At 33.8% G+C, this 17,094-nt stretch overlaps 1 protein-coding gene across 8 annotated transcripts in view; it reads right to left on the reverse strand.

The window, feature by feature from the left end:
- LOC117567426 (uncharacterized) overlaps positions 1-17,094 on the reverse strand; it is a 172,213-nt gene that overhangs the window by 136,374 nt on the left and 18,745 nt on the right. Inside the window, exon 2 of one of the 8 annotated variants that reach the window (XM_052004148.1) lies at positions 8,220-8,259. The exons of 6 other annotated variants lie outside the window; for them this stretch is intronic. In XM_052004148.1, the coding sequence (XP_051860108.1) occupies positions 8,235-8,259 (25 nt within the window). In that variant the 3' untranslated portion in view covers positions 8,220-8,234. Of the gene's footprint in view, positions 1-8,219; positions 8,260-12,042; positions 12,093-17,094 lie in introns of those variants that run through there. One more of the 8 variants, XM_052004146.1, reaches the window with a different exon arrangement.

A 17,094-nucleotide genomic window follows, 5' to 3' on the forward strand; every position in this document is an offset into this window, starting at 1 on the left:
CATAGTTCGGTTTTAGGTTCTTTTTGCTGTTGCTTTCGGTTTTGAAAGTGAATTCATAATTAGCTTACTTCATTTTCGCTCTTTTGTTATTAATTAATGTGGGAAGTGACTAAATTTATTTTAATTGATTTCGCTACGTTTTTATTTTGCAGCTCGTTTAGCCAAACAAAAAATTGTTAGAATTAATTCAAGCAATGACACAGCTAAATAACACCTGAATAGTCCCATTTTATGGCCCACACTCACAATTCGAACGAACATAATTTCTGCATTTTTATTAAACTTGTTTGAGTCGAACCTGATTGAACAGAATGATCAATTGATCAACCGAATTACAGCAACTGAATATATGTACATACATAAATGCACATTTATTATAAATCTAATAATCTAATATTTATCATGCTTTAAAATGTTTGAATTATTACTTATTTTGTTAAGCATAAAATTACAATAATTAATAAAATTGTCTTTACTACTTAGATAAAGAAATAATCAATTAATCAAATGATTTGAGGTAATTGAACAATTGAATCTGTTTAATATTTTAAAATATATTCAAAATATTAATTTAAGGTGAATTCCATTTCAGAAACTAAAAAAAAATAATTAAAAAGTTTAGATTTATTAAAATCGAAATTTCATTTAAGATGTCGGAATTATTACATATTATGTTTAGTATTACTGAGATTATAAAAAAAAATTAATTCTGAATGAGTTGTTCAGATGATTGTTAAAATATTCTAATTTTAAAAGAAATTAATTTTAATTAAAAATTTTAAATTATTATTCTTGCTAGCTTGCCAAGCAACTACTAATTCATATTATTATTTATATTTTAAATTAAGTTTAGTTCTTAGTTACTACAAATATAATTAGTCTTTTCAAATTTTTCAGAATCTGAACTAAAATTGTGTATTATCACGTAATATAGTAAATAATAAGCTAGTCACTATAACAAGCTTATTTTATTTTTGTACACTTTTATTTATATTTTAAACATTGAGAAGATGACAAAGAATACAACAAAAGCATGTGCTCACAAAGAGCTTAGCACACTCAAGGTGAATAACATTCAATCGCTGACAAGCACTCTCACTCACTCACTCACACACACATACATACACATGCATACACTGATGTATTTACACTGACACACATCCCCCGTTCCATTCCCATTCGTATTCCCATTCGCATTAGCAGTGCTTTTGCTATTTCCCCTCCCACTCACCCTGACACCCACATGCATGCCCTCTAGGTAAATGTATGGCAAATATTTTGTTTCTGTTGCTGTTTTTGTATTTTATTAAATTTGTTTTGGCTAATTGTTGTTGTTGTTTGTGTGGCGCACGCTTGGCTTTTTTATTTATTTGCATTTATATTTATACATATTTAATTTGATGTGTCATTCGAATTCGTTGGCCGACAGACTTGTGGGGAGGGGACGAAGAAGTTCCGTATAAGAAATTAAGATTTATTGTGGGTGGCTGCAGCAGCAAATGCCTCGAGGTGAGCGGGAAATATACAAAATTTGCTGCACTTCAGCAGGTGGCGGGAGGGGGGTGGTAGTGGTGGGAGACCCCGCCCCGAGCATGAATTGTCAATTTAGCTTGAAGGTTGCTCTGACTATTTTTGCAAAAAAATCTTTCTGACATTTGAAGGTTCCACGCTGGCTGCATTTGGGCAATGAACTTGTGAATTGGAAGCGAAATCGTGAAATCGCGAAATTGCGATGTTTAAGACAATTTCATTGAATTCATTAAATTGCGAATTATTGCACTTGACATGAAGGAGACTAGTCAAAAAGATATGCTATAAATAAGTTATTTCGTATTTTTTGTGATTATATTTATACCCGCTACCCATAGGGTAGAAGGGTATTATAACTTTGTGCCGGCAGGAAATGTATGTAAAAGGTAGAACGAGGCATCTCCGACCCTATAAAGTATATATATTCTTGATCAGCATCAACAGCCGAGACGATCTAGCCATGTCCGTCTGTGTGTCTGTGTGCCTGTCTGTCTATCCGTCTGTCCGTATGAAACACTGGATCTCAGAGACTATAAGAGATAGAGCTATAATTTTTTTTCGACAGCATTTGTTATGTTTGCACGCAGATCAAGTTTGTTTCAAATTTTTGCCACGCCCACTTTCGCCCCCGCAAATCAAAAAAATCGAATAACAAGCGTAATTTTCTATCTACAGCTGCGAATTTTGGTGTATACAATAATAACTATAGTATTTATGATTTCTGATTTGATTGCGATCATATAAAAATTGTGAAAGTTATTAAAGAAATTTTTTTGTATGGGCAAAATCGCCTACTTACTAGGGGTCTTAGTTGCTTTGGCTGACATCTGGTATATTGTGCCGTCTATGGTATATTTTGAATGTGGTATTATATCGATATACCAAATATAACATTCGGTATATTTTTAGTATATTTGTATTTTTGGAATATTTTGATAAGATACGGCAACATTTTGCCTTTATTCAAAATGGGTAGCGGGTATCTCACAGTCGAGTACACTCGACTGTAGCTTTCTTACTTGTTTTTGTTATAACAATGTTTCATATCTTAGACGTAAATGAACCAATTACCTTGATAAAGAATTAAAGCCCGCATTTTACAATTTTTACTACAGGCCAAATTTACTTTACGACATCATTTAGATTTAATGAACGTCAAGAAGTTAAAAACATATATTTCGTGGCATAAACATTATGCAAATAGTTTAAAAAAAAGGGCTGCAGGGGCAATTAGATATATTATTATCAGAAGAAAAAAGATGGAAAACTAAAAGAAAGAGATTCATTTATGTTTGCCCGTAAACCAAAAATCAATCAATTATGATTCTTAATGGTTATTCAGAACTCAAACATTGAAAGAGGGAGAAAGAGAGTTAAATAACAGAGAGAGAGAAAGAAAGAAAGAGAAGCAGAGAGCTACCAGGAAGTTAACTGAAATACGAACTTCATATTCCAAGTCCGAGTCCAAAACTATTTCTCTGCGTATGTTAATTTCATGCGTTCAACAGGTTTTCCCTCCTCTCAGAAGGAGCTACATTCAAAGAAAGCAAGAGAGAGAGATGGACAAAGAAAGAGGTAGAGGAGGAGGGAACATGTGCCATATTTTACGTTAGTTTTTAGTAATTTTTTCATTTCGCCACACTAACTACCGCACAGCGTGCATTTAAGTGTCGCACCGCTGTCTACGAATGTATCTTTATATCTATATGTGTATCTGTATCTAAGCAGAAGGCAACCACAACAGCAGCAACGGCAGCTCGTGTTGTCAGACAAACATGCGAATGAGACGAAGGGGAACTGCGGCTACGTCTTCGGCCTGTTTGGAGCCTAACGTTTTGCTTTTTAATAGGTTTTTGTGCGCCTGCGGCATGTATCTGGCAGATACTTTAGCTACAGCTACCCAACCCAACTTCAGCTTCAGCTTTAGCTTCAGCAACTTGCGCCGCTGCCTGCGTTATGTTTAATTACAGCACGCCATGCGCTTTTGAATTAGTTTTAAATGTTGCAAAAGCTTAGCAACTCAACGATACCCAAGCCAAAAACCAAAAGCCGATGTCGAAGCTCCAACTCCGACTCCGACTTCGAAGCCAAAGCCAAAGCCAAAGAGCTGTAAACTTGTACTTGTCATAAATTATAGAGACATGCCAAGTGCCAGACCAGACCATCTATCGGGTAGGTAGATATGTATGTGATGCACACACACACACTCACACACTCGCACACACACACTCACACACTCGCACACATTCTCTATGGACGGTAATTACCCGTTGAAGGCATGTGGATCGCCTTTCGGCTTTCTTGCTTCACCGAGCGTTAAATGTCGAGTGTATGACGCTTTGCTGGAGGGAAAAGGGTCGCTCTCATGAGTCGTCCACAGATAATTGGAATGAATAAAAAAATACTGAACGAAAAAAATGAACCAATGTGCTCTGATATGGAGGAAAAGTGCCTGCCCCAAAGCACTTTGTGCTCATCGAACTCTGTTTAAGGAACTTTAAATTCAATCTCACTCAATTCGGCTAATTACATTAGGAAAATTCGATTTTTAGGAAACAAAAATTTAATTTGCGACCACCAAGCACGTTTGCTATACATACTGTTTAATTTTAAGAAGTCGTTTAGACATACTAGTCTTCGAAATATATGGAATTTAATATTACTTTGTAAAACTTAGATAGCTCTTAAGAATATTTATTAATTTTCAAATTAACACACTATAGAATATGCCAAGTAATTTTATAAAAAATACTCTCTACGAGACATTTGTTCCACAAGATCTTGATTAGTTTTCATACCCGCGACTCAAAGGGTATTATAATTTTGTACCTCCAAAAAATGTATGTATATAATCGACAGAAGGAGACATCTCCGACCCTCTAAAGTATATATATTCTTGAATTTAACAGATGAGAAGAAATAGCTATCTCCGCCTTTCCATCTGTCTGTCTGTATGTCTGTCCGTCCGTCCGTTTGTACGAACACCTACATCTCAAAGTCTATAAAAGATAGAGCAATCATTTTTTTAGACATCACTTGTTATGTTTGAACACAAATCAAGTTAGCTTCAAATTTTTGCCACGCCCCGCAAATCGACAAAAATCGGTACAACGAATAATCAGCTTAGTATCTAAAATTCCTGAAAATTTGATTGGGATCAGATTAAAATTGTAGAAGTTGTTTCCGAAATACTTTTGTATAGGCAAACACGCTTACTAACAACGCGTCTTAGTTCATTGGTTGAGAATTCCATATAGTATATTTTGGTATATTTTTAATGTAGTCCTTATTAAGATACCATTTTAAAGCCTTTTACATATTTTAGTATGTTTGCGGTATATTAATTTGGTATATTTTAAGAATAATACAGTTTGGTTACATTCAAAATTGGTAGCGGGTATCTCTTAGTCGAGCACACTTGACTGTAGCTTTCATACTTGCTTATAAATCTGATAGTATAACAAGCTGTTTACTATTTGCATCTCTTTACTATTAAATAATTATTAAAGGTCTCTGTTTCTCAAGACAAAATGTTATCGCGTCTATAATTTTACGAAATAATAATTAGATACATATATTAGTTTTATTTGAATCGAATTGAAACCTTTATTTATTTTTATAGATATATTTATTTGCAATTCACATTTTACTATTATTGATTTTCTTAAATATTTGTTACTACATCAAATTTACTCTTTTTTTATTTCTAGTTGATGTAATAAATTAAAATATTATCTACGAAAATGCTATAAATATAAGTCAGATAAATGAAACCAAATTAAACGTATATCATCAAAAATAGCATGAACCTTAAAAAGATTTACCAAAAATGTTTTAAGATCGTAGAATGAAAATGTTTTTGTTGGCATTCCTTTATTTTTTGCATCTTTTGCGTAACCTTGCATAAATCGATTTATTTATTGTGTATTTCCTGCTGCAGAAACCTATTTATTTCTATAAATACTTAATTTATATACTTCTCTTAGTCTTTTGTCTTTGTTTGTCTTACAATCTGTTGTTGAAATGGACAATCCGATCTTGGCGATGTCTATTAAAGCCATAACAATCTATAACAATTACTTATGCATATGTTGTATTTTGTTGTCGGCGTTTTGTCTTTGAAGCAGCAGTCGAAAAATATGCAAAATCAGCAAAGTATTTTAGCCGCTTTTACAGCCAACCAATGAATGCATCCATGCAAATATGGTTGCTGTTGTTGTTGTGGTTGTTGTTATTTCCATTTGGGGTCTTTGAGGAACCCGCTATAATTCACACTGTCAGGCAGTTGGCAACCAGGCTGTGTTTACAGCCCAGTGAGTCCAATACCGATACCTGTTTTGATATATGTGATATACTAGTGTACAGAAGGTTGGCTCTTAATGCACAAACACTTAAGCACAACTTTATGACAATCAGCCAAAAAGCAGAAAGGGGCGCTTAACAAAGAAAACCTTGTATCGAATAAGCCCCAAGTTTCAAGTCTCTGTCTCTGTCTCAATCTCAGTTCAAGGGTTCCCATTGCTTCCTGTGAGTCATTCAAAGAATGCAATTCCCATGTATTTGGGCTGATAAACCGATGGAGCCATCGACTTTAGGTTATATGGGTAGGGCTCAAGATTGATGCAATACAAAAGATGTATACACAAAGCAAACATTTCAATACTATATGCACATTCTTAATGGCAGTGAAATTAATTATATCGCATCTCTTTATACATTTGGAATGCACTTTTGAGTGAGCTTTGGCTTGGCGTTATATTCAAATGCTAGTTTGGTAATTGAAGTCTATATAAAGCAAAGTTTAGTTTTAATTCCTATACATATTAGGTTTTTATAGCCAATACTCATAGGTTAGAAGAGTATTATAATATTATGCCGCCAGTAAATGTATTTAACAGGCAGGGGAAGTTATCTAGAATAGAATAGAAGATCTATTTTTAGGTTGACAATCTTTCATGTTTTGTACTCTATAGTATATTTTAAATGTAATAGTATATTGATATACCAAATATAGCCTTCGGTATATTAAGTTGGTATATTTTAAGAATACTACCGCACTTAAAAATCTCTTTTATTAAAAATGGGTTGACGGTCATAGTTAAGCACACTCAACTGTAGCTTTTTATACCCGCTACGCATAGGGTAGAAGGGTATTATAACTTTGTGCCGGCAGGAAATATATTCTTGATCAGCGTCAACAGCCGAGACCATGTAGCCATGTCCGTCTGTCAGTCTGTCCGTCCGTCCATATGAAAACCTAGATCTCAGAGACTATAAGAGATAGAGCTATATTTTTCGACAGCATTTTTCATGTTTCCACGCAGATCAATTTGTTTCAAATTTTTGCCACGCCCACTTCCGCCCCCACAAATCAAAAAAATCGAATAACAAGCGTAATTTTAAAGGTAGAGTTGTATTGAATTTTGAATTTTGGTATATACAACAATTACTTTATTATTTATGAGTCCTGAAAATTTGGTTGCGATCAGATAAAAATTGTGGAAGTAATTAAAGAAATACTTTTGTATGGGCAAAAACGCCTCCTTACTAGGGCTCTTGGTTGCTTTGGCCGACAATCTGGTATATTGCGCCGTCTATGGTATATTTTGAATGGTATATTGGTATATTTTTAGTATTTTCGGTATATTTTTGAAAATAATGCCGCAATATTTTGCCTTTATTAAAAATGGGTAACGGGTATCTCACAGTCGTCCACGCTCGACTGTAACTTTCTTACTTGTTTGTTTGTATTTTATCTGCGGAAGTAAAATAAGTCCAATTCGCCAAGAATCTATTCCTTCAACAAATATCATACTCCCCATGTGCTGGCCATAAACTTCGAAACTATCAATCAATTAAAGATTTGCTGATGAACTAAAACTAAAACAATCTTTAAGAACTTTGGCAGCACTCTCGCTGTCAATAGACTTGGCCTGAACTCTCAATCTCATGGAGATGGCCAATTGGCCATGTGTCACAGTTGCCACTACTTAGTGGAACATATGGCAACTTTTGCCACACTCCATGCTATTTTGATGGCCATGGCGAAGAGAGGACGCTAGGTTTTTGGCTTCTCTGATGGCTGCAACAATAAATTGGATTCCCGAGAATTTGTAATGTGCGCTCAAAAGTTCCACAGAAACACAGAAAGAGAAACAGAAACAACAAACTGAGACTTGTCTCTGTGCAGTGGTTTTCGCTGTTTTGAGCCCTTGTCTTTTCGACATATATTTTCTATATACGTATGTATTATATATGTATTTTCATAGGAAGCAGAAGAGATGTTTCGCAGATAAAGACAGGGCGACATATGTAAAGCAAAGTTCTGGCGGGACTTGAAGTGAAGTGTTACCAAGAAAACTGTCAACATGCATACAACATTTGCGCTTCCCCACTTTCCCTCTATCTTCGTTTCTTACCATACTCTAGGCTAGAAGTCTGTCTGTCTGTCTGTCCGTCCGTTGAGGCGTCCCGCCGCCAGTTGTAAATCCGCAACACACAAAAGTGCTAACTTAATTATTTAGCATGGCAACTTCAGCAAGTTGTTGGCAACAAAGAAAAGCCCTGGCCAAAATCTTACAGACTCGAACTTGAAGTTTACGTTTCTTATTTTGTTCCTCTTCTTTCGGGTTTGCCTTTGTGCGCTTAAGTATATTTTATTTTGAGTTTTTTTCTCTGGTTGTTGTTGTTGTTCCGTTTTGTTGTTAAGTAGATTTATGCACGTCTAGTCTGAAATTATTTGAAACAAGTTTAAAAGGCATATGGGCAATCTGCAGGGCTCGATGTCCCAGGTCCCCTCAGTTCGAGTTTGTGTTTTGAGTTCCTGGCTGTGGTTCAGTTTCAGGTAGAGGTAGGTAGTAGGGCGTTGCAAACGTGCAAACGGTCTGAGGACTGAGAGAAAGACCTAAAACCTAAAACCACACAACAGCAACATCAACAGAGACGACGACTACATAAAAATGCCATGAAATATACAAAATACAACAGCAAACATATGTAGACGTCGTCATCGTCATCGTCATCATTGTTGCTGTTTCGCTTGTTGTTGGCTTTTGTCGACGTGCCAAAGATACAGGTAAAAAGATACAGATACAAATGTATCTGCCGCTAAAATACCTGACCAACTGCAATGGCCCCCAAAAGTGGCGGCGCTGCTGCCGCTGTTGAATCTGCTGTCATGACATTGGCAAAGTTCAAGAACTGCCCGAAATAACACACACCACACACACACACCGAGTCAGCGCCTGTTAATGTATCTCTGTATCTCGCAGACTCCGACTCCGACTGCGACTGCGACTTCGGCTCCAACTCTCTCGTCGTCGTCGTCGGTTCAACTCTTCACGCTGTTTCCACGAATTTCACACTTTTTTTTTGGCTCTGTTGATTATGATGATGAGGGATTAAGATGCGCAGCCGTCGCCAGAGTCTTGAAACATTTATACTTAGGATGCCAAGTCAGGGCAAGGCAAGCGCAGCCATGAGATACATTTACTACTGCATCTTTATGACACAAATTTCTGCCCAAAACTGCTTGAGTCTGACTCTGCCTGTGTGTGTGTGTGTGTCTCTGCGGAGGTGTGGCATATGACATGCGAATTGCAGAAGTGCGCGAAAAGACACTTAAAGTCACTTCTCATATTTTCGCATGTGAAGCCCAAAGTACAAGGTGAAATAAGACATATGCTGGCATATAATAATAATAATGTTATTAGCTAAGCAATGAACTCGAACATTTCTTAAGTGAAAAAGAGCTAAATGAAAATTTTATTGGAGAAAGATATATCTCTCAATAAAAATGACAAAATACTTTTAGCATATTATTTATTAAGAAAAAGAAAAGACAAAAATCTACATCATCCTATATAATGTAAATTATTACATGTTTGCCATTCATTTAATTTAGTGTGATTCGTAAAATCTTTTCCTAAAAAAAAAACAATTTTTCCAGATTCAAAATATTTTAGTGAGTTTACAATTCGATTTTTCTTTAAGCCTACTTTGCAAACAGCGCAATGAATAATAGAAAGTGAATGATAGTGTTAAAAATAATTTTAAAATGTGCTAGGTAAGTTCTCAAAAGTTCTGAAACGTAGTTCTCTGCATTTAAGACTTTCGATTGGTGAGCAAGAAGCCTTTCAAACCTCGCACAGCACAGCTGGCGCCATCTATGGCCGAACGGCCGAACACTGGTTGGATGTCGCAAACCCTTAAAGAGCAATTGCCTATCTCTGTGTAGCACCCTCATCAGTGCACGGGAAATGTGTCTGCAACCCTCCTTCAGCAAACTTTTGACAGTCATTTTTTTTTTGCAAACATTGTTGTTGTTGTGTTGTTGCTGCATATTTTTAATCAAGCGTAACGTGGGCGTTGCTCTTCTGACGAGTTCAGCAAATTGAGGTAGCCCCCAAAGGGCAAGGGCACAACCCTTCAGCAACTACTACTGCAAAACTGACTCTCGACTATTCCAGCATTCTGCATTACATAGTCAATTTTATTTTACAGAGTCATCATCGTCTCAATTCGCCTCGACTTCAACTGAAAGTCAACTGCAGCTTCAACTTCAACTCAACTTTAACTTCAACTTAAAGTTCCGTGTATTTAACAATCAGTATTCAACTTCAATTTCATATTCATCGTCATCTTCATCTTCATCTTCATCTCTACAGACATCGTCATCGTCATCGCTTCAGTTGCATTGGTCAACGCCCTGGACACATCCTAATCGCCATTTCTGTTATTTGCGGGGCTTCTTCTTAATTTTATTCTTTGTCGTTTCATTTCGTTTCGTTTCATTTCAATGCCTCTCTGTTCTCTGTTCTGTTCTTTTCTTTTCTCTTGTATCGCGTGACTTGGCAGGCGGAAACTACCGTGGCACCGCCTTCAATGATCTCTCACTGGCTGCCAAAGTATCGGCAATTACCTTTACGACTCTTTTTAAAGTGAACCACAACCAAAAATCAAAGGAATGTTGAAGTTGGTGTGGGGCGAAACTAGTAGATACTCTATACAAAATTTAGTCAACACATAAATATTTTCTTTTGGAAATATTTTTATTTTCGTTCCTTTTACTTTTTATATAATTTTATTCTTTTACGAATTGCGTACGAATTGGTTAATTTTTGCAATTATCACAACAGAAAACAAAACAGAACGAAAATTCCAAAACTATTCTTAGCTCTAACTGAAGAACTTATCTAGAGCTATAAAAATAAACTTTTCTTATTTTCAAAATTGTTTCAGTTTATGTTATTTTCAATGTAAAGAGTCTCGCACGTTACAAATTCCGTTTTGGAATTACCCATATATTAAATTCATTAAATAATAGTAGTTATTTTTTTAAAAATTACCAAAAAAAAAAGAAATATAAAACAAGTAACTAACGATGTATTAATAATATTGTTTTCATAAAATGTTCATTGCTAACATATATAATAAAAAAAAATAAAATGCAATTTTAAAAGTGTAATTTTTATTATTTCAATATTTTGTTGGTTTCTGCTCAATTTGAATTTTAAGAATTGGATTTAAGATCTTATTTCTGAATAAAAAAAATAAGAAGAAAAGTCTCTCTAAAAATTGTATGTTTATTTGTTGGTCTTTTCAATACTGAAAATCGAATAAATTCTGGAAATTATTATAATATATCTCACGTCCAAAAACTTATGCTACCCTTTTCCTTCGTTTCCGAGGGCATTCTCAAACTTAAAAGGGGCGGCAACAGTCCGAACACAACGGAAGTTGGCATTTTTGGTGCGTGCTCAAAGACATGAAAATAATTCCTCATATTTTGACTTTTTTACGATACCCACAAAAAAACAACTCCCTCAAACAAGTGAAGTCCAAAAAAAAAGAGAAGAAAAAACGAAAAAGACAGAGGAACGTAACGAAAAAATTAATTTATTATGTTAACAAAGAGAGAACAAAGTTTTGTAATGTTTAAGCCCCGGCAATTAAGTGACAGAAATTATCAACTGTGTGAGATCTTCACATGTGGCAAGCTCTGGCCTGCCACGTTGCCGGCTCGTTTGTTGTTGTCGCCGTTGTCTTTGAAAGTTGCCCGACTGGGAGTTGTGCCAGCCAAGGGGCAGAGGGAGGGTGTGAGAGGGGAAAAGGAACACTCCGCTTGTCGCGCCATGTTCACTGAATATTTCAGTTGTCAGTTGCGTGTTTAATGACATTATGATTAAAATCATTTTGTGTCAAAAACAATTGTCGCACGCACACACACATGTTGCAAGGATACTCGTGCATGTGTGTGTGCGTCTGGCAGGACACCCCATTTAAACATGCACAAGTTGTTGTTATTGTTTTGGTACTTTTTTAATTGAGGCGCTAATGAGCGACGCAGTGTCAAACAAAAAGGCTTACAAAGGGTTAACTCTGGCCCTGAGTACTATACTTAATTGCCAAGATTATTTTTGTCATGTTTTTTTGTATTAAATTGTCCAGATAAATATGATAGTGAATCTCGCTAAAAATTGCGAGCGTCACGTTAGTTTAAAGTTCAATATTTCAATAGCCAAACTTACACTTTTAATTGAATTAAAGAAAGTTCCACATACCTGAAAATAAACAATATTAAATTTATTAAAATTTCATGAATTTTCATAATAATAAGTTAAAACGAAATAATCTTTAAATCATGTCTAGAATTATGAACCGTGTGGAATAAATAATAATTTATGAAAAGAGGTGAGACAAACACAGTAAGCTAGTTTATTAGACATAATCATATGCATTATGTTAATTAAGATACATAAATTTTCTAACAACATCCATAACTCGCTCTGCTGAACCCTTTTTTTTAAATTTATTTCCATCTATTGGTCTATAAAGAGTGAATAAATTTACCACTTAATTAAAAAGGTATTTTCCATCTTTTAGTAACTAATGTTAACCATCTGGAATTAACCCATTTAACCTTTTTTTTATACTTATTAGTATTCAATATTGTCAGAGATGGTTTTCTAAATATTAAACTATTAAAATGCCGTTTGATGATACTTTTATTTTAATAAAGAAAAAATGCAGGGAATATACATAAATTCTCAACTAGTTTCAATTAATCAATGTCAATTTATTGGACTTAGTTTTCGATTACATTTAATTCATGTTTAAACACAACCCATTAGAACACTTAATAAGTGACAGAATCAGTTCCATTACAAATGTTTCTCAATGACGAAAATGTGCAATAATGTTGAAAAGAACCTAGTTCAAGTGATAACACTCCCATTTTTTTTTATTATTATTGCTGTTATCAACTCAGAGGTAATTCCCAGTTAAAAAGTTATTTAAGAAATATAAATGGGGTTATCAGGTCGCTGAGGTCTTTCACTGTCAATCCCATTGCTGCATTCATTCTTCAATGCCAAATGCGTCATCTGTTACCCAACAACAATCATTGATAACTCAGTTCTATATAACTGCGAGTATATTCTCACAATTACAACACACAATTCTGTGCATACACAAGTTCTGGGAAATTATAAATAAAAGTCTAAATACAACCAGACTAGTCAGTGCAGAACGGATTGATAAGAATTTTGACGCCGGATCCCATTGTGGAACCCTTCTCTCTCATGGCTCTCTTATGCAACGTGGATAGTCGTCTACAGTCGAGCTTCCTGTGTGTGTAACTGACTGTGCCTGACTGTATTTGCTTTAGTTTTATGTCTTGGCAAACATTTGATAAGTAAGCCGTATAAACAAATATTAAGCGAGTAAAAGTTAAATACACAAATAAATATTTGTTGATTATTTCATTTTTTGTTTTTTTCTTCTTTGCTTGACAGTTTTTTCTTTCTTGGGCGCGTTGAACTTTGCGGCATTTGTGTGTCAAATTTAACGAGCGTAGTTAAAGAAAGAGAAATGCTATTTGGGGAAAAAATCAATTGCAATACCGAATAGTTTATACCCTAACTTATAGTTTAATTATAAGTATTGAGCTGTCGCAAAAGTATGCGAAATATTTATATTTTGTAAGTAAGAAAAATTCTTTACTTTATTTTCTTCGTTTATAAATGACAAAAGTAAATAATATTAAAGAAGAGGTGTATGTATATAATTTGAGTTTGAAGTAGAGAAGTGTCAGTATATTAAGAATATATTAAAAATCTGTAAGTAATGAACGCAATTGAATATGAAACAAACAATTTTTTCAAACAATCAATGTTCACATATGTATTTTTCAATTCTTTTATTAAATTACACTTGTTTTTTATTTTCCTTTAAAAACAATCTTTCTTTGAATCCAAGCTTAAGAAATCACCTTCTGAGTTCAGTTTAGACATAGTTTTATAAAATACTTTTCCTTCATTTTAAAACCGTTTAGAACACATTCTAAATTTCTTGGAATAGAGTATTAAAAAGTATCGAAAAGCTAGCCCACATTAGAGAGGGGCCAAGTTGAAAGGCGTTGACAACTCTTGACACCTCTGACAAATGGCGAAAAGCGAATAACGAAAATGGGTGAACTTGTTGTCGGTTGTTTTTTTATAGTTTGATTTACGCTTATGTTCCGAGTCACGCCTCAAAAGTACGAAACCCAAGGCAGCGACACAGCGTTTAAAGAACATTTTTAAAATGTAATAAAGAAAACTGAATGGGGGAAAAACACTGGAAATTCCATCATGCCTCAGTGCACTAAATCCTTGAAATGTGTCTTTAATTAAATAAAAATGGCAACGGCTACTTAGTGCTGACCAAAAAGCAACAAGGCATTTGTCCTTTTCTGGGCCCAGCATCAGACAGGTCCATCATCAGGTCTTCAACTTCGACTTCTACTTGGACTTGGACTCACGGTTGTTGTAAAGCATTTTGATAAATTTTAAGGCATTTGCAATAAAATACAAAATACAAAACGTACAAAACACGCAAGGCAAATATCAAAAGCAAAACTTCAAAGTTTTTTTTACACGCCACACAGAAAAATAATAAAAATAAATAAAAGTTTTGCAACTTTTGCAGGGAACCGGTATTTCTATATGAACACATATAAGTGTACGAGTATATAGCCAAATGCAGTGAGACAAAGAGACAGACAAGATGGGACAAGAGGGAAGTAAACGAAGCGGGAGACAGCGTCGCGGATGCGGACCGTCAACCTAAAATGTATCTTACGGATACATAAACATGCCGCGCGTCTTTGTCTACGTAAATGGCCCATGAAAATGAGACAAAAATGTATAGAACACAGCCACAACGACAACGAGAAATGAGAATGAGAATGAGAACGAGAACGAGAATAACAAACAACAACAAGCTGAAGGCAGGACTGGCAAGGACAAGAGCTCAGCGTGATAGTCGCCGGCGGTTTCTCTGGGGTTCAGTTTCGGTTGATGGCTTTGCCACCGACAGCGTCATAAAAAAGTGCCAAAAATCGCATAGTTGATAAGAGCAGCGTCAAATTTTGTTGGCATTTAACTTGCTTAACTCACTTGAGTGCCAAAAGTGTTTAGAGAGTGTGCGTCTGAAGTTCTTTAAGAATATACGCAACAAGTATTGATAAAATGCGGTGTTTTATTTAAAATACCATCTTCTTAATTTAAGTTAACTTTAAGATACAATCATATAAAAATACACTTCAATATAATGAATGTTTTTCACAAATTGATTTTGACTTTAATATATTTCATATGAATAAAATTTAAATTAAGTTAAGCTGAAAATCATGTTGAAGTATTTAATTACAAATACAAGTATGTTAGAATAATTATTTATATTTCCGCTATCCGTAGAGTATTAGAATCGGATTTTAGTTGCTTTTGCTGACATTCTGGTATATTTTGTACACTATGGTATATTTTCAATGTCGTAGTATGTTGATATATGAAATATTGCCTTCGGTATATTTTAGTATTTTTGGTATATTGTTTTCTGATTTGTTATGGTATATTTTCAATGTCGTAGTATGTTAATATATGAAATATTACCTTCGGTATATTTTAGTATTTTTGGTATATTGTTTTCTGATTTGATCCTTAATTATTTTTAATTTTTAATAATTTATAATAATTAATGCTAAGATATACTTTTTAAAGTCTTAAGTGTTCTTAAGGCTTTAATCAGTTGCCACTTTTCTGATATTTTATATTTGTATAATATATATTTTATTTTTGTAAAAAATGTAAATAAAATATAGAATCTACAAAACAATATATAGAAAACAAAAAATAAAATATTAAAATTTTTTAATATTATTAAAATTTGTTAATATAAGTATTCATAGTCTGTTTCTTATTGATTAAAAATATTCACGTACAGCATTCGACTTTAGATGTTGATTTTCTTTAATAGTTGTTTACTGCCCTTGCTACTATAAGAATTAATGTTAACTAATCAGTAATCATCGGCAAAAACAAAACCAAGAGAATGCTCCAACAATTATTTGATTGCAATTATTATTGCAAACTTTTAATGTTCAGCAGTTTTATTGTTTGTTTGTTTTTTTTTTTACTTCTTTTTTTTTTGCACTGCGATTTCCACGCCTCGCTGCCATTATGCAACCCTTTTTTTATGGCTCTTTCGATTGTTGTTGTTGTTTTGCTGTTTCTGTTTTTTGCTCGCAACAGGCAAATTGAATTGCTAATGAACTAAACATGAAAATTTAATTAAAATGCACTTTAAGCTGTGGCAGCCAGCAGCAAATGCAAATTTGTAATTGTTCAAAAATATTTCTGCCATATACATGCATATTTCAGATGGATATTTTTTGCTAAATTAAACTATAAATTAAATAAATGATGAGGAAATGCATGAAGTGAAGTGAATACCCTGCAGTCAAAATCAAAATATTTATTAATATTATGTGAATTAAAAACAATTGCAGAGTAGATTAATGAGAGCTGTGAAATATACAGTTTAAGTATTTTCTTAGAGATATCGAAACGAATAAATAAATTATATGATATATTGCATGACTATTTTCTAATCAGTTTTATACTCCACAATTTACTGCAATCAACCACAAACACACACATGCATTTATGTATGTATAAATGTTTATCAATCATATTATAAATCATTTTAAATACAATTAAATATGGTGTGTTTGTTTGGTGGCAGCCGCAGGCCGCGTAATTACTCGTATTTCAAATTTGATATTTTTGCATAATTGAGCAAAATGTTTGCGGCTATTTGCATAAAGAACGACTGTGTATATATACATATATGTTATATCTGTATATCTATATATCTGTATGCCTGAATTGTTGACTGCTTGTCTGTAGAATTTTATTAAAACTATTATGCTAATCACTCCAATAAATGCTCAAAGTAACAGGTCATGCATTAAGTTACCTAAATTATACGCATTCAACTAAAACTTAATGAACGGAAATTTAAAAAAAAAAAGTTTTATACATTAGCAAATGAATTGTGTATCTATATATATATTTCTATTTTGTTTAAGTTTACCAATTCAAAGCAATTGAAATTGAAAATTAATATTATAAAAAATTACTTGCTAAGAATGCTAAGTTCAATCGGAATGATAAAAAAATTCTTTGTATACATTAGCTAATGAGTTTCATAGCTGCGCACGTAAATATGTTTTATATAGTT

The sequence above is a fragment of the Drosophila albomicans genome, chromosome 3 (assembly GCF_009650485.2).
Source record: "Drosophila albomicans strain 15112-1751.03 chromosome 3, ASM965048v2, whole genome shotgun sequence".
In the NCBI taxonomy this organism is placed as follows: Eukaryota; Metazoa; Arthropoda; class Insecta; order Diptera; family Drosophilidae; genus Drosophila; species Drosophila albomicans.